Raw genomic sequence first — 25,251 nt, forward strand, 5'->3', positions numbered from 1 at the left:
GATCTGTTATCATTCAATAATCAATATTGAGCACAGGTGTGCTGGTTCCTTGAGGGCGGGGATCCAGATAAACAAGCTTAGATTACTGATTTAGATTGATTATAAATCATTTACATCTTTTTTTAATAATTAGAACTTAAATCATTAGAACCAAGCACTGTTAGATTTTTACAGATATAAATATCATGTTCTACTATTCTATTTACCGGACATGCAAATTATTTTTTCTATAGATAAGCTACATATTGTGTTGAAACTGTAAAAACACCGTCAATTTATTTATCTTTTGGCCATGTGTGTGAAATATAATTATCCATACTACATTACAATATAAATAAGTATTCTATCATGCTATATATTCTACGACCATAATTATTATTAGGTTTGTTTGAAACTGTTTCACGCGACAGCGCATTCTATATGAGTGCGTCCAGAAGAGCTACTTCTTGTATTTGTCGTTTGGAGCCCGTATCCTGATCATTGTTCAGTGTGAAAAAATAAGTCTGGCGTAGCTTTTTACTGACGCCAACGTTCTAGACACCGTTACATATAGATTTATTATTTATTGATTTTATACGACTTGGCTTGGCTCCCCCAAATTTGATTTCTGGCTCCGCCCTTGCTTGAGGGATTAACTGAAATTGCATGCCTTTCCATAGCCTTTCGTGGTGTTGTTTCAATTGTCTCGTAGCTAGTATATTTGACTAATTGGCAAGCTAGCATGACGGCTATTCCAGTTGATGCCAGTAAGCCGCTGAAGGACTAACAAACGACCGACCCCAACCACAACAATAGTTTGCTAAAATGATCTATATAGCTCATTCAAACGTTTCAGGCTTTTAGTTTCCATTTCAGAAGTTTCAGGCTTTAAATTCCAATTCCAGAAATTTCAGGCTTTCAGTTCCAGTACCTTTTTTCCCCTCAATTTTCAGATAGTTCTCTGTGACAAATTAGCCAATAATCTGTGTGCCATTTCAATTTGTTCTCTTTTATTCTTAAATGACAACTAATCTGTGAAGCTGTTACCTTATTTTCAACAATGCGAAGCTCTTATTGTTCTGTCCTTCTCTTGTGGCTGATTCGGTCAGCAATAATGCCATTTTGTTGTTGCTGTGCTATGGATGAACAAGTTGCACATTGCTGATTGCTAGATCAACGGCTACCAAATAAAGTATCTAAAGTTAATCATGTATTGTTATGAGAGATTACCTAAATTACTATGTATTTGTATGACAATGCTATCTACTATATATATATATATGCTGTAATCAATCTGAACCTATTTTCTAAGTTTGTTCCAAATGGATGCCTTCTGCACATTGGGATTCCATGTCAGTCCTATTCCTGTTTATGCATATAATGTGTATTGCTGTGTACTATTTTGTGATGGCCATACAACAAATTTGCCACAGCTGATCCTTGTACACGCATGAAGGTAATTAATACATCCTCTCTGTAGAAACTGCTATGGACACTGCATTGGGAAGATAGTGTCCATGTATCTTTAATACTCTCTCTTTCCTTTAAACACCACCCATAGACACTATATAGGTTGGGAATGTGCTTAGGGTGCAGAGAACGAGAGGAGCAGCCCTGGCATGGTGTCTGGCCAGATGAAGCCTTTCTCCCATCAACTGCTATAGTAGCCAGTGAGTCATCCACGAAGAAGTTGTTGAGATACGGTGGGCGATGGTCCGCGCGCCGCTCTAGTTGAACAATGCATGCACACGCAAGCGTCAAACAAGCATACATCTGAGTGCCGATCTGGGGATACGGTTTACTGCCGATGGCCAGATTACTGAATATAACTAACTTCCATCCTTGACCATGGCAGCTTCGTCTCTGCTTCTCACGTCGATGTTTCTGCATCATTTCTTGCCCGGACATTGGGGGAAGAAGTAAGTAATAGCCAATGCCGCATGCGAGATATGACGGGCATGATCGGCAGCGACTTACGGACAATCGATAACATATGTGTATAGTTGTCTTCTCTGATCCGGCACAGTGGATTAGTGGAACCTGCAATACCATGAAACAGCTGCAATTTGTTGAAGAGCTAGCTCGATCTGTCCATCGACTTTTCTTGATTTGTTTCTCAAGGTACAGCTAGAGAAACAAAGCATGCTAGTTCACACACGCATGCTATCTATAAGACTAAATAGAAGGGCCCAGAGAGTAAATATACAAAGCATTTCAATTAAAGGATTATAATAAGTTCATTCTACTTCAACTCTTTTGAAGAGCCAAGGACCCTAGCTAGCTTTATGATTAATATGACATTGGTGGTTTATTGACAACAAGGTCAATGTGATCAGACTAATATTATACTGTTTGCTAGTTCATAATGTTATGTCTCATGAATACAAAACAATGGGCTTGGGTGATCAAATCCTGCATATGAATATCAAGTGGACATGTTGAAAACATTACAAGATTGCAATACCACTCAAGCAACTATAGAAAATGAAGCCATCGAAGCTCGAACAAAAAGATAAATTGAGCTTGTCTCATGAATTCAAACTAGTGAAAATTCATAAGATCGTGCTATTGTGGTGGGGATAGCAAAACAAAAAGAAATATCACATGCATGATCTTGATAGAAATTTGTGTAGACTCTACGTATGTATGGCGGCACCTTATTTTTCTTTCAATCCCTAATTCATTCCCTTATTAAGGCATCACCATCCTTCATATTTGGTGACATCCTCATCAAGATCTATGCATGAAATCTCAAAGGTGATCACTCTTCTTTATACTACCTCCGTTTTTAAATATATGACACCATTGACTTTTTTCATTCTTTTAACTATTCATCTTTTCTACAAATTTTTATGCAAATAAGTAAATCAACAAGCTAGCTGAATCCAAAGTACTATTGTTGATAGACGTAGTGATACTCATGTTACTTGATTTAACTAATTATTGCTGGTCAAAGTTTGGATAAAAAATCAACGGTGTTATATATTTAAAAATGGAGGGAGTACATATTCAGAAAGATTGATTAACGTGCTGCACAGTTCGTGAGGTAGACGAGGTGGGTGGCTGGGCTGACTAGTGAGGTAGCGGCACCCTCGCGCGCATGGTGTCTGGCCAGATGAAGCCTTTATTTCTCCGATGAGTTACTTTACTAGCGAGTCGTCCATGGGACGAAGTTGCTGAGATACGGCCGGCAGGGAACAATCCATATGCAGAAGCAAGCGTCAAACAAGCATACATCTGAGTGTCGATCCGGGGACACGTTACTGCTGAGATGACTGATTATCCTGAATACAACTGACTTCCATATCCTTGACAATGGCAGCTTCATCTCTGCTTCTCACGTTGACGTTTCTGCTCTCATTTCTAGCTCGGACCTTGGGGATATGAATAGGGACGGTAAATGAGGGTCGGATCCAAAAATATATAAGGGAGTTAGATCGTGAAGAGAGCACGAGTGCCATGATCCGTTACTATCTCTGGTATGATGGCAATGATCGATAGCGACTTACGGATGATCGATGAGATATGTGTGCGCGCTTGTCTTCTCTTATCCGGCATAGTGGATTAGTGGAACCTACCACCATGAAACAGCTGAAATTTGTTAAAGAGCTAGCTCGATCTGTCCATCGACTTTTCTTGAATTTGTTTTTCAAGTTACATAGGCGTGTGTAAACGTTTCTTGGATTGGACAAGAGTGCTTATTCCGTCACTGATGAACTTTTTATCACTGCTATGTTTGATGAATATATAAGCTGATAATAAGATTTATTGTGAGGAAAATGACATGTGCTGTATAAAGATCGATCAGTCCATCGATCTTTTCTATAATAGCAACTTCTTTTAAGACAGAGAAAAATTCTTCATACATGCATGGGAGTAAAGTGTCAAAAGTCAGAATAAACACAAAAAGTATGAACACCAGAATGAAGATCGACGAACCATTCTTTTTGGATTCTTATAATTTTGCAACTACTGGATTATGTGCACTGAGAGACCATACATATTCAGTTTTTTCTCTCAGCTATGTCAAGAGCCCTCCTTTTTCCTAAATCTAACAAACCATTTTAAGCTTGTAGCTTACAAAATGGTTTCCCGAAAAGAGAAAAACAAACGAAAGTGAAACTAGAGCCTACTGCTTCACTCGGAACCCTCTCGAATGATGCTCAGCGCGCACTTCAGCCGCGACCGCTCTACCGCGGCGGCGAGCTTCTCGTCGCCCTTCTTCGCCACCGGGCTTATCAGCAACGGCCCGGCCTGCCCTAGCGTCAGCTCGTTGAGCGTCTCGTTGAACAAGTCAACGTCGTTCTCGGCGTCCTCTTGCACCGGCATGACGCGCACCGCCTTCTTACTGTTGCCGCCGCGTCTCTGCTGTCGCTTGCCGGACGACGACGCGAGCGCTGCACTCGCGCGCACGGCCAGCGCGGCCATGTCGTCGGTGGACAGCGGCCGGCCGAGCAAGTCCGCGGGGAGCACGAAGTACATCTGCCCCAGTCGGAGCAGGTCGCCGGGGGCCAGCGCCGGCGGGTGCTCGTTGAAGTAGAGCGCGTCGGCGTTGCACACGAAGGACGACGCCACGGGCGTGTCGCCGTCAAGGCCAAGCACGTCGGAGACGGCCGCGAGGGGGGACGACGCCGGGAGCTCCTTCAGCGAGCCGTCGGCGGCAATGACCCTGGCTGGCGCTGGCGAGTCCGGTTGCTGGTGCACCTTCCGCGAGACGCTGCCTCGGTGGAAGCAGGAAAGCCTCAGACCCATATGGAATAATAACCTTGCGTGCAAGTATTGAGAATTTTGTGGCTGCTGAAATTTGGATGTGTAGGTTGAAGCATTGGTGGCGTATATATAGAGGAGAGGACGGAGAACTGGATGGAGAAAAGTTGATTTTTCATTTCAACCCCTTTTTGTTGTTGAATTATAGAAATATACATGTAGCACTTGCTGATTCCCTTTGCTGGTAAGGCAAATCAATTGATTTTTTTGTAGCTTGGATCAAGGCTGTCTGTGTGATGAATGCACACATATATAGCACATGTAGATATAAAACACTATTGTGTAAGTATGTTGTTACATTATGCTCCTCTAGATTGTATGCCATTTTTAGAACAAAAAAGACTGCATTTTGAACATTATTACTATGTTTTAATCTTTGATCCACATTAAAAGTTAATTAAATAAAACAAGGATTGGAAGATAATAAAGCGATACGAAGCTGAATAGCAATGAGACAAGTTATTCTTACATTTGATTAGCACTCGATAAAACAATACACAAATCTTTATCAAAGTCAATGACCACAAAAGAATCTGTCCTACCATCGAGAAACAAACTCAAAGAAGAAGCAAAGTAGTTTCACTGGCTCCACTAACCCCTATCAGTTTCAAAAATTCGATCACTAACTCCTTTTTGCAGGTTATCTTCAGGGGCACTTACTGGATAGGAGCTGGTCTTTGCTATCTAAAGAGGAATGGAGGATCCTCTTAAAAGAAAAGTGCAAACAACTGGAGTGTAATGTGTTGGAGATCTTCAGCAAATTTGGTTGGAAGTTCAGAAACAGAATCGAGTGCTAGTGCTATGCTCTTAGTTTTCTTTTGTTTGCTGAACTATATAAACGTTTTGAGTCGTCTGGGCAGGCTTAGTACTGCATTTTGCGAAACCATCAGCTGCAAGCTCCCTCCGGACAGCTGAGGCCGGACTTTTATCCATAATCTAAAAAAAAGTAACCCCTATCAGTTTTTGTTTCTGGTTGCTACGTCTCTTTCTGCAAAATGACACATTCCTTGGCTACAGTAGAAATAAAGCAGGATCATCCCTGTCCGAAAGAGGAAGCATTTCATCTTAGGCCCCATTCTCCGCTCACTGTGCGCCCGTCCTGACTCGACGCCTGAGTCCTGACTCGTGGAGTCAACCGCCGAAGACTTCCCTGTGGGGTCCACCTGCCAGTGGCTGCACTGGGCTCGCTTCCCTGCCCTAGTGCCCTTTGCCCTTTCGCTACCGGCCCCCAACGATGTGACGGCGTTGCATCAGCGCGTACGCACCACCTCAGCTTGCCGCGGCTTTTCTTCCACGGCTCGCCGCCGGTTCGTTGCGGCCATCGTCCGCCAAGCTGAAGTCTGCAAGCTTAATTTTCTACATCTCATGGTACAGATTGGTGGAGCCTCTTATTTTTCCGGCAGGGTCGATCGGACGGAGACCTGTCGTTCTTTCATTCAGGCAGCTGCTAATACGCTATGATCTCATCAGTCAGCCTTGCAGCACCCGGTTTCAGAACGGACTTACCTGGGCCTTTTGACATGTTCCATCATCTTCAGGTTGCGTCGCTAATTTTGAACGACGATTCACCCTACAGCTAGGCTGACGTACTAGTACTCCTGCAAGAGGCATTTTGACTCACCGGATCGGACATGGCTCGTGTGAAACCAGTAGTATGGATCTTTTACTTTTTTCTGAGACATATGATAGGAGTGAGGCTAATAACATGTACTTTTCTCATTAACCGTGTGGCAAATGCATAGGTTACAGCATCACGTGCAAGCATATAATCCATCAAGTTACTAGCTACTACATCAAGGACGCAACCGGAGCACACTGACACAATGCAAGGACACACTGAGAAGGACGTACAACTTCCAAAACAAACCTGAGGCGCTCCATGCCAGACGAGAGAGAGATTGCAATTCATTTTATGTAATGCCTTACCTTCTTTTCTCTTTATTCCGGGCTCAACGTCTAATCTGTGTTGTGCCTCGGTGCAGCCTTCTTTTCTATCAAATATGGATCATCCACATGGTTTAGTCTGACGCAAAACAATACTCGCACCAAAATATCAAGAAACAAAACAACATAATACTAGAACAATCAAGATGCCAAACTTAACAAAGCTAAACATATTCCAGCAAACAATTTAAAGCTAAACATATTCAAGCAAATTAAACAATTTAAACATGTCTACATGTTCCCAATTTCATCATTATTCTATTTCATGCATGTCTGGTCCATGGCTCCAGTGTGCAGAGCTACTTCTATCCAGACCTACCCCTTGCTGGACGACACGCAAAGTGACCTGCTTCTTCCGGGGTAGCTTGCAGCAGTTTGGTGCTAGTCTTGCCCTTCTACCCAGACTGGTGTCCTCTAGCAGTAACCTGCCTAGGCCCTGGCAAGGTTCCAAGCTTCCGAGACTTGGTTGGATGGAATGAGTCGTCATCGTCCGATTCCGATTCTGGTTCTGATTCTGATTCTGATTCTGATTCTGTCTCTTCTTCGGATCTTTCGCTTCTTGGATCAACAGCAAATGTTATGCTGAAATCAAGCAGGTCCTTTATTCCTTTAGCCTAGCAACAACAATAAAAAATAAAACCAAAGGCATCAGCAACAACAAGCTAGCATATGTATGTCATTATATTAGTACGTAGCATCATATATACAGGTAAAAAACAAATAGTACTCAGAAGTTTGAAAAGAAGTATACATTATACCAACAAAAAAAAATTAAAACCATAGGCATCAGCAACAGAAAGCATATGTATGTCATCTGTAGCATCATATATATATAGGTAAAACACAGATAGTACTCAGAAGTTTGAAAAGAAGTATACATTATACCAAAAAAAGGTGCCAACAAGTTATTAACTTGAAATGATTCACATGCAGTCAGCTATGTTAACTAGTAGCAGTAGAGTGTGGTAATGTATGCTTACAGAGAGGGATCCAGTCATCACCAAATGTTGCGGTTCTCTGAAATATTACTTACTAAGAAATGTATCAGGTGGCCTGAGTGAAATTTAAGGATTAACCGACATGAGAGGTTGTCCTAGAATCCCATTCTTGCTCACCTATTTTTCTTTGGGAGCAGGGGAGCAGGGGCCAAGCCCACTCTCACCCCCACCCTCGAGGCGCTTGAATTTCTACGGAAAAAAATTTCAAATTCAAGCAAATTTTAAAATCTTAATACTGTTGCCCCCCCCCCCTCCAACAAAAGAAAAAAAATTCCTGGCCCTGCCCCTAGAACCCTATCTCACTTGTCCTTGTTCGTATAATTGAACTACAGTTCCCACTCAAGAAATATGTTAACTGAGTAGGAGACGACCATATATATGAGGGAAAATGGATTGAGCTTCGAAATGAGACTGATGGAACATAGGAATAACATATATATATATATATGTATACGAACGTACTCAAATATCTAATTAAAAAGTACTTATATTTTAAAATATGCCAGGAGCTCTATCTAGCTTGCATGTAACAGCAGGTGACAGATAACCATCAGTAAAATTTGTGATGAATTTTCAACTTAAGGAACGTGTGTTCTGCATAAGTTATGATGTGAATTTACCCAACAGTTCTCAAAAAGAATGCCCTTTGTAGTATTTTGAATGTACATAGACAAGCAAGAATTTTAAAAGGAAAACACTCAGAGACATTAAAGATGCAAAAGTTATATTTAAGCCCCAATTAACTATTGGACCTAAAACTATGATAGGAGGGTGTGCAGAAGTCCTTTTGCTCTGATCCTTTTTGCTTACTTCCATTTTCTTGTTGCTATCAACCGGATCTACTCATGTTAATCAACATCCATTTTTCTTCTCTTCTCAAAAAGTGTTCTGGAGTGTTTCTAGAAAAACTTGTTTAGAAGGAGTTTGCCAAAAATATGTTTGGAGAAGTTTTTAAGAGATTCTTTTTGTGGAGAATTTATTTGAAGAAGTTCTCCAAAAAATAAAGTAACTTTTTCAGAAGAAATTTCTAATGAAAAATCTCCCTAGAAAAGTACCTTTGGAAAGTTCTCATAAAAAGGTATCAAAAAAGCTTTCTGAAAATTGTACTGACAAGTTCAGTGATCTTTTTTTTGGAAAAGATGCCAAAAGCTTTGCCGCTAGTATTATAAAAATAAGAAAATAAAAACAAGTGGCGACCCATTTTTTTTAGCAAAACCAGACCCAAATACCACACAACTAGGGGAGTGTACTACATTTCCCCAAACAACTTCGGTATGATGATCGACCCAACTAATTAACTACTCTATGCATCTGCTTGCTCGGGTAATCAACTTTGAGCCAACTTGGTCGAAGCATGACCCAACTAACAACTCACCACAACTCGCTCCAAATTGCATCACATAGCGCCACTAACCATCTAAGAACTTGCACTTCCACTCGCTCTGGAAAACACAAACACATACAGAGCACAACTAACTACTAAGAAGAGCACCAGCACAACTAATGAAAAAGAGGTCTAAATTAGTCATAGTTGCTGAGCTTGTTGTACAATGCACCCAAGCAGCTTCGATTTCCATCAGAGGCCATCGGCTTGCTCCAGGTCGGTGCTTAGGATGCCATCGCCACACGAAGACCTCAGGACCACACCGCATGCACCACAAGGGGGATTCTCCCAACACGATGCCTCCAAGGAGAACATTGACATCCAATCATATCGCCATCGTGTGACCACAGACCATGCTGTGTTACGGAGAAGTTCGCCATGGCATGAGCTATGGTGAAGTGGGAGGATGCCGTGACAATGCCTCCAGAAAGCTGGGAAGTGGCACCCATAGGTGCGACTGTCGTCGGAAGAGCACTTTGCCTCCACTCTATCCCACCAATAAAAACTAGAAGTAGCTTCCACCATCTCTGTTGACCCGACATCTGAGCTATCATCAAGCCACTGAATTCCCCTTGTTGAATCCACGGGAGTAGCTAGAGAGATCCATTAAAGGGGAGGAGCGAAGGACCATCTCGGAGGCTAGGAGGTAAGTTCTTGTGAGAGAGGTCCAACATCAGGTACCTGTCCCAGGACCAATGTTGCCTCCAACCTACTGCCGCATGCTCCCGTCAACACCACCACAACAGTCGTGGCCTCCACACACACTTCGGCAGTTGCAGGGCTCATGCTTGTGCATCCTTGTCTGCTACGGGAACTAGATGAGGCCATGACGTTGCCTGCTCTGCGCCACTTTGAGATGGCCAAGTGAGCCCAACTTGCTCCGTGCATGAACTAAGGCAGTGAAACCAGGGGAGGGGGTGGGCCACATGCGAATGGCACATGCTCATCTATGCACAGACGCACAATAGCAATAATAGACGCCCGCTGTTGCAATGTTGCGCCGGTAGATGTGTCCTCCACCGCTAGATCTAGGGGAAACCGCAACGAGGAAGCAGATCCAACCATCCACAATGTCGATCTATCGTCCAAGCTATGGGGAAGGAGGGAGGGGAAAGGGGGGCCATGGAGGAGGGATAGGGGAAGAAGGAAGGGAAAAAAGGGGTGGGAGATGCAACGACCGCTGTTTGAGCATTTATTAGTTGGAAGTGGCGGTGGTGGCCGTCTATGAGAGGTCGGTTAGGGTGGTCTTGAAGATAGAGGCTGTGTCACCCCGTGTCATCTCATGGAGATGATGCGCGGGAAGAGGCTAGCTCTATATAGTTATTGGGCTTGATCGGAAAAGTTGTGAGAAAAAAAGATATCTAATAACCTTCTAAATATAGAAAGTCACAGAAAAAACAACAACAAAAAAAATAATGATTTGTTGAAAATCGTGCTCGCCACCGTGGCATGTGTAGGGAATGCCTCGGAGAGTGTTCTGCAGTAGCTGGACTTTGCAATAACTTTGTACTCCCAATCATCGGCTATACGCAAGAGACAGATTGATACTGATAATCACAGTTGGTTACCTTAATCACCCTATATAGCTATAGCTACTGTAAAACCATTTCATAATAATATCACGGTAGTTTTTTTGGAAACATGTAACATGTAGATCTCGCACTCATCACAATACATGTTTGGCACTATTACGCATTTCCGCCCAAATCCCCAACCAGAGCCGCGTAACAATTAACAACCTGCCCAGCTATACATAAAATCGGACCACACAGAAGCAGGCGAGATTTTGTTACCTTGCATCCGAGCGAGCAGAAGAGGCAGCCCGCATCGTGGAGACCCCGACCGCATTCCTCGCACTTGGTTGCGCCAGGCTTCCCATTCCCCGAAATGGTCCGCTTGTCCAGGAAGACCGCTGGCTCGCCGTTGCTGACGTAGGTCTGGACCTGGGACACGTTCAGCAGGTGTTGCAGGTCGGCCACCTTCACAAGGCAATGGGATGAAGACCTCCGTATCTGCAGCACACGTCAGACATAGGTCACCTCAAAATGAAACTAATAAGACTCTTGCATGCTTGCAGTCCATTTTGTGATCAGATATTTGCCACTTCTCTATATAGAGAGTAAAATCATTAGTGCATGAACTTAAACATAATTATGCACATGTTTAGATTCTGAATATAACAATGCAGTTCTTATAAATTTTTTCCTTTTCTTTTTAACTTACCAGATTCAAAGAAAGAATGGAGAAGATTGGAGGATGAAGATTCATACTTTTACTTTGTTGCTATTGTTAGTGTCGAAAGATTTCAGATCATAAGCTTCTAGATTACCGTAGTGCCAAGATTTGGGATTTGATTAGTCTTCTGAAAACCTATGAGATATCGAGTTGAAGTGTGAAGAGTACGTTGATATACTGGAAATAGTGTTCCGTTTGTTAATGTAATCTGTATATTCTGAATTGATCGAGTAAACTATTTGTCAATCCTGGAATATTGTTCTGATCTTGCAATTTGGTCACATATCTGCAGCTTGATTGCCACACTGATTTGGGTAGTGTAATCTGCACATGCTTTTAATAACTTGTTGTCATAGTTATCTGCCAATGTTTATAGCTTAGGCTTCATCTTGCAGGTTTGCTATTCTAATGATAAACGTTCTTGTTTTCAAAACTTGCAGATTTGAAGCAAGAGGATGCTTTGGAAACTTTTGAACTTTTTGCTATTGCTAGTGTTAAAGATTTGTGATTTGCTTTTTCTAAAATTCTTGAGAGCAAACTCAAGCGCGTGCAGTACTCATCTATATATATTGGCTAACAAGTCAGTGCAGGATAGGCAAGCGAGCTGCTAGCGCAAGCACATGCAGGGCCATACGGGTCCCTGTAGGTTGGCCACCAAGTCCACGGAGCCAAATTTCAGCTGCCAGATTAGTTAAGTGGCCGGTCACGAACCCGCCAGATTAGTTTAGCGGCGAGTTTTGCGGGGTAGCGACCGGCCGCAACCCGCCCCGCCTGCAACCTGACATAAGAGCTTTGCCATGGACACTGCGTACCTGGATGATTTCGTGTCCTGCGTGGCCGCCGAGGCATCCGGAGCAGAGGGCGCCGCCAGCGCAGTTGGTACAGAAGAAATTGCAGCAGCCGGCGCTCCTCGTCGAGCGGCACGCGCCCGCGTGCTCCGGGCACGGCTCGAAGAAGTCCGTCTCCAGAAGCCGACGCAGCCACGCCGGCGGGGCGCGCTGCGCGTCCAGAAGCGCCATCTTCTTCAGACCGGCCATGCCTGCGACGATGCCGTTCTCTGGATCGAAAACTACAGGCAGTGACCAACGGCGAACAACTGGAGAAGAAGTATGTGTACAGAAACTACAGACTACGTACGATCGAGAAGGCGAGAAGCAAAGAAAAACAAAGGATCGAAGCTAGCTTCACAAACCTGCTCAGGAGATCTCTACGGATGGAGGCAGATGAGGATCTCGATCCCCTTCTCCTTTCAATTTTGATTTGAAATACGGCCGGGGTTGAGATTTTGGTCAGATCTGCTTAGGGATGGATACAATTAAATTTGTGCCAGAGCCAGACTAGTAACGTAAATCTGTGTATTTTTTAGCAACACATTGTTTAGCAGCTTTCTGTGGAAAGGCAAACGGTAGCCAAATAATTGTGAAATAGTTGGTGGCGGGCCGGGGGGGGGGGGGATTTGAATTTCGTTTCAAATTGAAGCGGGAGGAAGGAAAAAATTGGGAACAGCTGGGCAAGGCCTGGCGTCTGTAGCTGGGTTCACATTTCACACACTCGGTTCCATCACTTCATCTGATCATATTTCACATGCATGAATCTCTGGATGGTCCAAAATCCCATCTTGGTTTTTTCACGAAAAGAAAACGAAGTTCTGAAACCCCATGTATCTTCACCTACCCAAGGAGATAATAACAACAATAGCCGCCACCATTACCCAATGAATTACTATGGTGAGTCCGCAGGGAGCAAAAATGCGCCGACACAGAGACAAAATCTCATTTTTGCGTATAAATATAAGGTTCATAGAAATAAGAAAACATGTTTTTAAAGCATCAAGACAACCTGCACCCTGATTTATCTTGAATCGCTCACAATCCTGCACTCTAGCCCACTGTTTTTGCAACACGAGAGGTCACTCCAATATACTTGGTGCCAAAAGACCAGGTCATGGCCAACCTGTAATTTAACTTTGGAAGTAAAAGCCAGGTGATCGAGGAAACCCCCCTTCACAATCCCCACCCGGCAAGCCCAAATCATCGGCATAAAAAAATTGTATCCACAGACCACATCTTAAAAGTATTATTGCCATTTCACAGTGAATGTAAAAGTAGGAGACAGCAAACATGGCCACCAATAACCTGTCATATATATAGATTAGTGATGATTAATGTCTAATCGATATCGATCACTATGTAAGTACGTAGCAATGAAGCATAAATATATGTGACCAGCTGGAGGTCTATTTGTGCGCAATGGATGAAGCCATATGCTATGAAAACAATCACAGCGACGTGGTGAATGTCTGTGGCGGTGGAAAAGAGACCGTGATAGGTGTATTTGGTGACAGACAAAATTGTAATCAGGCTTCATTCCAATAATCGTTCTGTAGGTTGAGATCGGTGATCATCATCTGATATGACACGAGACTGAATCGTCACTGCCTCCTGATTCGCTATCGCTTTTTGCTGGAACAGCGAAAGAAATGGTGAAATCAAAATCCTCAAGCAACGCGTCAAGCTAACAGCAAGCAGTGGAAACTGTGTCAAAAAGTGCACAAGGCAAGTAGTCAAGTAGCAAACACATGTAATCAGAACGAAGTCTAACAATATTCTATGGAAAGTTTGGCGCTGCTACTTCATCTGGTCACGAAACAAATCATGCCGTCTATATGTCTTCAGTCTTTTTTTTATATTTTCAAAACTTTGATTGTCATCACGGTTTTAATTTCGTATTAATGGAAACACGAAAAGCATTTTTAAATTTATCTTAAAACTATTTTGTAATCATATACGGTAATTAAACTCTCCATGTCTCCTTGACCGTACGTATCCTGGATGCCAATATATATAATATATCAGCGTGGCAATGAGAGCTTTCTTTCTTTCTTTCACTCACACTCATCTGCTACAAATCCCAAGACTAAGAAGGGGCCGGAGAAAATGGAAAACAAAGGGGGCATTTTTAACGATTGTAGCAATAAGCTGATTCAAATTAAGATATTAGACAATCGATCATGCATGCCAATATATATCCAGTGGGATTATTGCTTAACGCGCAAAGACAGATCGTGAGGTAGAGGAGGTAGTGGATGTCCTCACTAGTAAGGCAGTATAGCGACACCGTGTCTGGCCAGATTTTTTAGATAAAGGAAAAACCCGGCCTTAAACATTCACATGTGAATGTCTGGCCAGATGAAGCCTTTCTCCCATCAGTTACTATACTAGCGAGTCGTGTCCATGGAAGAAGTTGTAGAGATACGACGCGGCGGGCGACAGTGTTGGAGCTTCTCTAGTTGAACAATCTGTGGACACGCAGCGTCAAACAAGCATACATCTGAGTGCAGATCCGGGGACACGGTTTACTGCTGACGAATGATTACTGAATATAAGTGAATGACTTCAATCCTTGACCGTGTCAGCTTCATCTCTGCTTTCTCACGTTGACGTTTCTGCACTCATTTCTTGCAGCATGCGAGATATATATGACACGCATGACGGTGACTTTTTACTGACCGATCGATGTGTGCGTACGTGCTTGTCTTCCTTGAGATCTGGCATAGCTGATTGGTGGAACTGGAACCTACCATGAAACTGTAGTTTGTTGATGAGCTAGCTCGATCTGTCCATTGACTTTCCTTGTTCTGTTTCTCAACTTCAAAGAAGCGCGCATGCAGTTTGTTGGATTGGACAAGGTCGAGTGCTTATATACCAGTGAAATGCAGTATACATACCAGTGATTGAAGTGCGCTTGCTGCGATGGAAGGAACATCAGACATTAGTAGCTACGAGCGAGAGGTGTAGGACAGAGTTGTATTTTCAGGTTGCAATCATGTTTAGTCCATATTATGCTTTTTCTCAGTGCCCTAAAGTCTTACAACCTCGTAATAGGTTTAGTTGACAGCACCTACAGCTGTTTTTGTGTTGTCTAGAGCCTTGATGAAGCTGTCGCCAATGTAAACAAGGAAAACATCAATATACGCTGCTCTTTTTTGTTGAATGATATCAAGCACAGGTGTGGGGCATAATAGGTGCGAAGGACCTGAAGGCGCTCCGTGCCAGACTAGAGATCGAGATTGCAAATTATTTTTATGTACACTGCTGCACAATAAGGGATTGTACCGACGGTTTTAAACTGACGGAACCAAAGTGATGATATAAATTGATAAAACAAAAGTCAGGTACAATCTCTTATTGCAGTAGTAGTGGTAATGGCTTACCTTCTTCTCTATTCTCTTTATTCCGGCTCAACGTCTAATCTGTGTGGTGCCTCGATGCAGCCTTCTTTTCTATCTGATATATGTAATCATCCACATGGTTGTGCGACGCAAACTATACTCGCACCAAAATATCAAGAAATGAAACAGCATAATACTAGAACAATTAACAAAGCTAAACATATTCCAGAAAACAATTTAAACATGTCTACATGTTCCCAATTTCATAATTATTATTATTTCATGCATGTCTGGTCCAGGGCTCCGGTATGCAGAGCTACTTCTATGCAGACCTGCCTTTGCTCGATGACGAGTGACTCGCTTCTTCCAGGGTAGCTTGCAGCTTGGTGCTAGTCTCAGCCGGTCCCTTCTATCTAGATACCGGCTGGTGTCCTCTTGCAGCACCCTGCCTAGACCCTGGTAAGGTTCAAATCTTCTGAGACTTGGTTGGACGGGATGAATCTTCCTCGTCTGATGCTGATTCTGACTCTTCTCCAGAGCTGTCGCTTCTAGGATCGACAGCAAACGATATGCTGAAATCAAGACGGTCCTCTATTCCTTTAGCCTAGCAACAAATGGAAATTTCAAATTAACCAAAGGAATTGAATCAGCATTTCAGCAAGCATATTTATGTCATTAGTAGGAGCATAACAAACAGATATAGTACTCAGGAGTTTCAAAAGAATTATACCCAAATAATTGTGCCAAAACTTAACTTGTAATGATTCACATGCAGCAGTCAGCTATGTTTACTAGTAGAATTCAGTGGGTGGTAAATTTTTCTTAGAGAGAGGGCTCAATTCGTCACCAAATGTTGCTGCTCTCTGAAATACGTTACGTACTAAGAAATGTGCCAGGTGCCTTGGGTCAGTTCCGGCCAGGTGGTGAAATGTAGGGTTAACACTGATACGCGAGGTCATTATGCTAGAATCCTATGCTTTGCTCATCTATTTTTCTTTGACTGCCGATGAGATGAAAACCCATCAGCAGGTGGAGATGGGGGAAAGAAGGGGCCAATCAATGCCCCCCTGCCCCCCCCCCCCCCACACCCCCCCACAGAGAGAGAGGGAGGGAGGGAGAGAACTCGAATCTCTACTTAAAAAAATATCCAAATTAAAAAGTTACTGTTGGCCCTCTCAACAAAGAAAAAATTGAATTCCTCACTCTGCATGTGAAACCCAGCCAGCTCACTTGTCATTGTTTGTGAATTGAACTACAGTTCCTACCCAAGAAATATGCTCATTGAGTAGGGGAGGACCATGTATGGATTGAGCATGATCTAATAATAACATCTCTGAAACGAGATTTGAAGCAAGGACAAAAATAAAAATACCACCTAGTAAAAAGAGGAATAACCTAAGAGCGCAATCAAACCTCTAACTAAACAGCACTTATGCCAGGAGCTCTAGCTTGCACGTAATAGAAGGTAAAATTTGTGAATGTTCTACTTATAAGTGTTCCACATAAGCTATGATATATGTGTGAATCTACCCAGCAGTTTGCAAAAAAATTACCCTTTGTAGTATTTGGAATAATGTCCATAGATAAGCAAAAAAAATTAAAAGGAAAGCACTCAGAGACATAAATAAAAACAGGTAAAACATGTAATAACATTGAAGATGCAAAATTTATTTTTAATCCCCAATTAACTATTGGAACAAGAACTATGGCAGTAGGGTGTGCAGAAGTCCTTTTGCTCTCTGATCCTTTTTGCTTACTCCCCTTCTCTTGCTACCAATTAGATCTACTCATATTAATCGACATCCTTTTTCTTCTCTATTTTCTCAAAATATGTTCTGGAGATGTTTTCTAAAAAAATGTTTAGAAGAAGTTTGCTAGAAACTTATTTGAAGAAGTTTTTCAGAGATTTTTCCTTAGAAGAGTTTGCCAAAAAAAAGAAGTTATTTGGAAGACATTTCTAATGAAAAGTCATCCTAGACAAGTTCCTTTGAAAAGTTCTCACAAAAAGGTATCAAAAAAGCTTTCTGAAAATTGTGCTGTCAAGTTCTTATGTGAGCTTTTCTTTTCTGAAGGGACGGCAAAAGCTTTGCCGCTAGTTGTATAATTAGAAATAGCGACCCATTTTCCTAGAAAAATCGGATCCAAAAACCACACAACACAATCAACTCTGAGCCAACTTAAGTCACCACAATTGTGCTCTGGATTGCATCACAAAGCACCACTAACCATCTAACAACCTGCATTGCCACTCTCTAGAAATCAAACACGGAGCACAACTGACCACTTAGAGAAGAGATGCACAACTAACGGAAAAGAGGCCTACTAAATTAATCATCGTTTATGAACTTGCTGCACATACAATGGACAAGCAGTCCCACAACCGAGGCCGGTAGCTTGCTCCAGGTTAACGCTTAGGATTCCATCGCCGCACAAAGACCTATTATTAGGACTACACTGCATGCACCACCAGGGGGATTATTCTCCCAACATGATGCCGCCATCTTGTGACCGCAACCGAGGCTGGTTTTCACGTAGAGAGGTCTGCACCATTGCATGAACAATGATGAGGTGGGGAGGACTCCACGATGATGCCTCTTTGGAAGGGGAGGGGCGCCCATATACATGTGTCATGGTCATTGTAAGAGCACCCCCGCTCTCTACCCCAACCGAAACCAGTAGCCATTGCCACTATATATCTCTGTTAACACCACATCTGAGCTGCCTCAAGCCTCCAAGTCCCCCTTGCTGAATCTACGATAGTAGAGAGATCTAATGAAGGGGAGGAGAGAAGGACCACCTGGGAGGCTAGGAGGTGGAGCTCGTGTGGGAGAGGGCTAGCTGCAGCCACAAGGCTCACGCCTAGGCGTCCATGTCCGTAGATACTGGCCAAGGCGGCGCCTGCTGGAGGCACTTCGTCATAGCCAAGCGAGCCCAACCTGCCCCGTGTGTGAGAAATGCAGTGAGCCCACCACTAGCAGACCACGACAGCACGCGACCACCGACGCACAAATACAATCCTGGCAAGTCGACACCAGCGGATGCGCCCTCCACCAGTCCTCCATCGCTAGATCTAGCTAGAAACCGCAGCCAGGAAGGGAATCCAGTCATCCACAGCGTTGATCTATCTTCCAAGCCATAGTGAAGGAGGGAGTAGGGGAAGGAGGAAGGGGAAGGGGGGGGGGGGGCTGATGTAGTAGCCGCTGCTTGGGGCCTTCGCCGGGAACCGTCGCCGTCATTGGTAGGAAGTGGCAGTGGTGGACGCCCATGGGCTGGGTGTGTGGGGAAGTTCTAGACGGTAGAGGTTCTGTCGCCTCATGGAGATGATGCACGGGAAGGGGCTCAATGGTCGTTGTCAGGCTTTGATCACGAAAGTTATGTGAAAAGAAATATCGTGATGACTTTTCAAAAGTAAAAAGTTATGGAATAGGATAAAATATCAAAAACAATAGGAGTTTGTCGAAGATCGTGATCGCCAACATGTCGTGCGCGGGAAATGCCTAGGAGACTGTGCTGAAGTAGCTGATAAACTATATGCGATAACTTTGATTGACTTGGAATTCCCAATCAGCAACTCTACGTCTCTACCCGAAAGACATAGATTGATGTTGGTAATAATCAGTCATTTGCCCCACTATAATTACTCTCCATATATTTGTACTCGAGAACCATTTCGTAGTTGTATAATACGGATCCTGAAAAATCGCAACATGGAGATGCACGTCTCCACGTTCCACTTGCACATCCTATTGCATCCAATCAGACAGTCAGTCCACCACGACTCGCATAAGAAGTTAACAACCTGCACGACTTCACATAAAACCAGACCACAGAGGAGCCGGGCAAGATTTTGTCGATCACCTTGCATCCGAGCGAGCAGAAGAGGCAGCCCGCGTCGTGGAGACCACGGCTGCATTCCTCGCACCTGGTCACGCCAGGCTTCCCCTTCCCCGAAATGGTTCGCTTGTCGAGGAATACCGCCGGCTCGCCGTTGATGACGTAGGTCTGGACCTGCGACACGTTGAGCAGGTGGTCGAGGTCTTCCACCTTCACCAGGCAGTGCGACGAAGACTTCCGGATCTGCAGCCCCGCCCACAGAGCTAGCACGCGTCAGAACGCACAGGTCACCTCGAAATGAAACTAATAACTTTGCCACGCTCCACGGCTGCTGCAAATACCTGGATGGTTTCGTGTCCTGCGTGGTCGCCGAGGCATCGGGAGCAGAGGGCGCGGCCGGCGCAGGTGGTGCAGAAGAAATTGCAGCAGCCGGCGCTCCTCGTCGAGCGCCACGCGGCCGGGTGCTCCGGGCACGGCTCGAAGAAGCTGTCTGTCTCCAGAAGCCGACGCAGCCACGCCGGCGCGGCGCGCTGCGCGTCCAGAAGTGACATCTTCTTCAGGCCGGTCATGGTGCGATGCCTTTCTCTGGATCGAAAACTACAGGCGAAGAACTGATCGAACAAGTATGTGTACAGAAGCTACAGAGACTTAGACTAAGGCGAGAAGCGAAGGAAAATAAAGGATCGAAGTTTCACAGACCTGCTCAGGAGATCGCGAAGGATGGAGGACGAGGAAGATATGGGGATCTCAGATCCCCTTTCTCCTTTCAATTTTGATTCGAAATGACGGGATGGGGATTGTGCTCCCAGATGTTAGAGATAGATATAGAGCTGTCCGTGAAGGAACAAGTAACGTAAATCTGTATACTTTAAAATGGCACCTTGGCAGCTTTGCGTGAAAAGGCATACGGTAGCCAATTGTACGTATGTGAAATAGGTGAGAGCGGGGGAAACTTGAATTTCGCTTCAAATTGAAGCTCTGTGTGCAAGGCCTGGCGTCTGTAGATGGGTTCACATTTCACACACTCTGGTTCCATTATTTCATCTGATCACATTTCACATGCCTGAATCTCTGGATGGTCCAAAATCCCTTCTTTGTCACATTTCACATGCATGAACTAACCATTACCCAATGAATTAATGGTGAGTCCGCAGAGACAAAATCTCATTTTTCACATATAAATATGAGGTTCACATATAAATCCTCTTCGGAGGCACCTCTTTAATTTGATGCTCCCTTGAAGTTTATAGCCTAGTACAAAAAAAAGGGTTCATATAGAAACAAGAAAACACGTTTTCAAGGCATCAAGACAACCTTGTTTCGCTCACAATCCTGCTCTCTAGCCCATTGCTTTTACAACAGAGAGGTCCCTCCAATATACTTAATGCCAAAAAACCATGTCATGACCAACCTGTAATTTAACTTTTGAAGTAAAAGTGAAACCACCCTCAATCCCCACCCGGCCACCCCAAATCATCGGCATAAAAAGAAACGTATCCACAGATCACGTCTCAAAAGTATTGTTACTTCACACAGTGAATGAAAAAGTAGGAGGCGGCAAACATTGCCACCGATAACCTGTCGTATATATAGATATGTGATGATATTCATGTCCACTATTTTTCTTGTCTAATCAACAGATCACTAGTATGTATGTACTACATAGCAATTAAGAATAAATATGTGCTATCATTTGGAGGCTGGAGGACAGGTGGAACATGGCAACAGATTCTGCGGAACAAGTATCTAGGAACCAAACCACTGGCACAAGCACAGTGGAAAAGTGGTGACTCCCATTTTTGGGCCAGCCTAATGAAGATCAAACAAGACTTTTTACAATATAGGACATTCATCATTAAGAATGAATCCCAAATAAGATTCTGGAAGGACAGATGGCTAGGAATTAGAATACTAGGAGATCAGTATCCTAGATTATATAATATTGCCCGTCGAAAATAGGATACCGTTGCAGATGTTCTGGGCACCAACCCACCAAACATCTCCTGGCGTAGAGATCTTATTGGCAACAACTTAGTGATGTGGAATATGTTACTGCCGTGTATCACTAGTATTGTTTTAAGCTAGGATGAGGATGAGTTTCATTGGAACCTACATCAGAATGGTGTGTTCTTAGTAAAATCTCACTATTTGGCTCTAATCCATGCATAATGAGGTTCCAAACATTAACAAAGGACTTTGGAAACTCAAAGCTCCACTTAAAGTCAAAATTTTTCTGTGGTATCTTAGAAGAGGAGTAGTACTAACAAAAGACAATTTAGCTAAAAGAAACCGGCAGGGTAGTAAACAGTGTTGCTATTGTCATAAAGATGAGACAATCCAACATTTGTTTTTCTACTGCCGCCATGCTCGTATGGTTTGGACAATCACTCATGCGGCTTTTGGTCTTCCACAGCTTGCAGTATGACGGATATGTTTGGGCAATGGCTGATGAGGGTTTCTAATGAATTTAAATCGCTAGTGCTACTTGGAGCAGTGGCTACATGTTAGTCTTTGTGGTTGTGTCGAAATACTTTGATATTTGAAAACAAACAATCTTCTTTTTTGCAGGTTATCTTCACAATTTCGTACTAGCTACGTACATGGGCTATCCTCCAACGGCCTATCATACGGGACTTAGCTGTGGAGGCATCGCAGCAGTTGGCACAAATGGCCAAGGTGTTTTTCACCCGGGCATATGGGTGGCAGTCTAATCTACGGATTGATAGCCATTAGAGTGTCAATCTCTTTTCTTTTTTTGTTAGGCTGTGTGGTACTAGATAGAGGTCGGGAATTTTCAAGTATTGTTTTATCTCCTCAATGTAACATTACTTGAAATTAATAAAATTTCCCTTATCGAAATTTTTTTGGTGGCTGGAGGTATTAATTAGGGTTTGCATAAATCTCATTGTGATCAAGTCATGCCGGAAATGATTATGCACTTCTCATTATAAACGGGATAAGCCTTCTAGCTTGATAATTCCATATAAATGGGATAAGCCTTCTAGATTGATAATTCCATTATAGTCCTCCATGGAGCACAATATCATACCTATATTTTGAATGATAAACACAACATATAGATGTGACAAGTACTTATACCACGGGTACCCCCAACGGGGTATCGAGATTGCCTACGCCAAAACCTTCGACATATGGTTGTTCCCTGACCTCAAGGGCACGAACTTAGATGGCTAGGGGCGTGCCCCGACTGGTGCGGGTCAAGCTGGCCACCAGGCCCCACCTGGAGGAGCCTTGTGACCTCTTCTGACTAAACAGCGCTCCGGTCGGGGATTCCGAAACCAGGGCTTCATCTCGAGGTCTAACACCGAACCTGCCTAGGGCGCCCGAGTTACTCGAGTACGCACAGGCCCTCTATGGTCAACACTGCAATATTGACGAGACATCGACAGTAGGAGCCGTGCTGGTCACACCCGCTACAATGAGATGACGTCAAGCCTCACCAAGAGCCACAAGCCTCACCAAGAGCCACGCTGTCGGGAACCGCATGGGGGTGTGAATAGGGCGGTGCCACCATGTTCACACCTTGACGGGACGGGAACAGGGGATAACAGATTGGACAGTCGCGGCCCCCTAACCATGGAGATCATCGGAGGACATGAATGGGATCAAGTTAGACATGAAAAAATATATAAAATCATCATGAAATAATCTTACCCATAGATGTGGGATTTTTCAAGTTTTTTTGAAAACTTGCCGATATGGTTTGTAATAAGAGTCTAGCAACTGGCATTATTCATTTCTGACACTTTGCAGAAATTTAAATTTGAAAGATACTTTGGACAACATTGCACCAACAATGTGGTTCTGAAACTTATACACCACATTATATGTCAGAAATGTAATGGGTGCACAATAGAATAGAGACCGAACCAACTACAACCATCGACTATCCAAACGATATATATAAATTAAAACTATAGGCCTGTTCGTTTCCTACGCTCTAAATTTTAGACCCATCACATCAAAGAGAATCTTATCATTTAGAAGTATTAAATAAAGTCTAATTATAAAACTTTTTGCACAGATGGGTGCTAATTCGCGAGACAAATTTAATGAGCCTAATTAATCCATAATTTTCCACAGTTATGCTACAGTAATCATCCGCTAATCATGGACTAATATACCTCATTAGATTCGTCTCGCGAATTAGCCCTAGGGTTCTGCAATTAGTTTTGTAATTAAACTTTATTTAATACTTCTAAATATTAAGATTCTCTTTGATGTGACCCCTCTAAACTTTATACCCCAGGAAACGAACACACCCTATATCTCCACATCTCCAATTCTATTATTTTTTCGCCCACTAGCATAGACGCACGTGAATTAAGTAACCTAATTAGATTTTTATTCAAAAGTGTAATGAATTAAGTATTAATTAAATAAATATTCAAAATAAATTTTAAAAATATGTATCATGATAAACGTCACTGGTATCTCGTAGCTTAGGTTGATATAAATCTAATGCAACAGGAACAGACTACTACAACGGATAATTGAGAATAAAACTATATGCATTGTGTCTCCCTAAGGAATCAAAATTTCCAAACATAGAAAAAGAAATGATCTCACCTCCACTCTCCTTCTTAGAAAAAAGAAAAAAGGGATCAAGATCAGGATCAAAATTAAGCTTGTGCGCGGATATATGTAGTGAATAAAACTCAGTAACTTATCTCAAAACAGTTTGAAGCTCTAGTGGTAATGAATTAAAACTACTAAATGTGAAGCATACTCATGTACTTGAAAGAAATCATTACGGCAAATAATAGGAGGAATCAGAAAGATTGTGCATAAAGAAAAAAAATCAGAAACATGGACGTAGTGTGACAAACGAATGAACGATGCTTACTCCAAACTGGAATATAGACATACAATATGATAATGACCAAGCTACAGAAATCAATGTGAATCCAGTCAAGAGTTTCAGTCATATATATGAATTGATCGCAGAAAGCCAATAATAGGGACGGCATCAATTGATCTAACCAGCAGCGTGGATATCTAATGGCCCAAAAGCAGATCGATCGAACCAAAAATGACCAAATTGGGCAGGAGCGGGTCTTGTCGACGGGATCACGGGATTTGGCACCCCTCGCGGCTACCGCCGTGCGCCTGACATCCGCCTCCACCACCACAGTACTGCGCAGGGGAGGGCGGCACAGACGAACTTGAGGGAACGGGTGGTGCAGTGGACGAGAGGGAGGCCACGATGAGCGCGCAAGCCAAGGATAGGAAGCCCGGGAGGCGTGGAGTTGGAGCAGCGGCAGCGGTAGCGGCAGCGACATGGGTAGGCGGTGCGGAATTTGCCGGCGGGTATGCACAGTAACGGTGAGAAAAAAAAGTAGATTTTTGGCAGAAATATTTTCTAACTCGCGATTTCTATATGTTTATCCTTTCTCCCACCTCTCTCGATCCTGACAGACGGGTCCAACATGAGGGGTATGGTGGGCCCAATTTAGGTAAAAAATGTTTTTAAAAATTTTCATTCGATATAAATAAGCACACAGTCCAACTTGGAGGTCATGCATGGCGCCCAAACAGCATCAGAAATTCTTGGGACACCCTTGCACTGGCAATATGGCCGATCGACAGCTCGGAAGTCGGAAGCCAGAATTTCCTCCCCCAAATTTATCAGACCTTGATCCGGTCGGTTGAGATGGGTGATCATCATCTGATATGATATGAGTCTGAATCACTGCCTCTTAATTCACTGTCGCTTTTTGGTGGAAGGGTGAATGAAATGGTGAAACCCGGCCAAATCCTCAGGCAACACGTCAAGCTAACAGCAGTAAATGGAAACCGTGTCCGAAAGTACACTAGGAAAGTAGCAAAATAAACACATGGAATTAGAAGTATAAACATATTCTATCAAAAAATCAGCCTTGCTAGCTGCTACTTCATCTGGTCACTAAATTATGACG

General features: G+C 43.3%; 3 protein-coding genes across 3 annotated transcripts; all 3 read right to left on the bottom strand.

The window, feature by feature from the left end:
* Positions 1–4,016: 4,016 nt before the first annotated feature.
* Positions 4,017–4,790, bottom strand: LOC112877787. The gene has a single exon (XM_025942157.1). It carries the CDS (start codon positions 4,729–4,731, stop codon positions 4,117–4,119), a length of 615 nt encoding a protein of 204 aa, XP_025797942.1. The 5' UTR covers positions 4,732–4,790; the 3' UTR covers positions 4,017–4,116.
* A 2,295-nt stretch (positions 4,791–7,085) lies between these two features.
* Positions 7,086–12,344, bottom strand: LOC112885173. Its single transcript, XM_025950836.1, has 3 exons — positions 12,120–12,344; positions 10,866–11,084; positions 7,086–7,304 (listed from the first exon to the last, which is right to left on the bottom strand). Exons 1-3 carry the CDS (start codon positions 12,342–12,344, stop codon positions 7,086–7,088), a joined length of 663 nt encoding a protein of 220 aa, XP_025806621.1.
* A 6,890-nt stretch (positions 12,345–19,234) lies between these two features.
* LOC112885182 lies at positions 19,235–19,881 on the bottom strand. Its single transcript, XM_025950845.1, has 2 exons — positions 19,654–19,881; positions 19,235–19,555 (listed from the first exon to the last, which is right to left on the bottom strand). The coding sequence occupies exons 1-2, from the start codon at positions 19,879–19,881 to the stop codon at positions 19,235–19,237; spliced, it is 549 nt and encodes a 182-aa protein (XP_025806630.1).
* Between the last annotated feature and the right edge of the window lie 5,370 nt (positions 19,882–25,251).

The sequence above is a fragment of the Panicum hallii genome, chromosome 1, assembly GCF_002211085.1.
Source record: "Panicum hallii strain FIL2 chromosome 1, PHallii_v3.1, whole genome shotgun sequence".
Lineage (NCBI taxonomy): Eukaryota > Viridiplantae > Streptophyta > Magnoliopsida > Poales > Poaceae > Panicum > Panicum hallii.

Excerpts from the sequence above, each read along its gene's own strand:
- LOC112877787 (XM_025942157.1), bottom strand. The coding sequence starts at position 4,731 with ATGGGTCTGAGGCTTTCCTGCTTCCACCGAGGCAGCGTCTCGCGGAAG.
- LOC112885173 (XM_025950836.1), bottom strand. The coding sequence starts at position 12,344 with ATGGCCGGTCTGAAGAAGATGGCGCTTCTGGACGCGCAGCGCGCCCCG. Across the intron at positions 11,085-12,119 it reads CAGGACACGAAATCATCCAG|ATACGGAGGTCTTCATCCCA; the intron begins GTACGCAGTGTC and ends CGTGTGCTGCAG. Across the intron at positions 7,305-10,865 it reads TCTGCTCGCTCGGATGCAAG|GCTAAAGGAATAAAGGACCT; the intron begins GTAACAAAATCT and ends TGTTGTTGCTAG.
- LOC112885182 (XM_025950845.1), bottom strand. The coding sequence starts at position 19,881 with ATGACCGGCCTGAAGAAGATGTCACTTCTGGACGCGCAGCGCGCCGCG. Across the intron at positions 19,556-19,653 it reads CAGGACACGAAACCATCCAG|ATCCGGAAGTCTTCGTCGCA; the intron begins GTATTTGCAGCA and ends GCGGGGCTGCAG.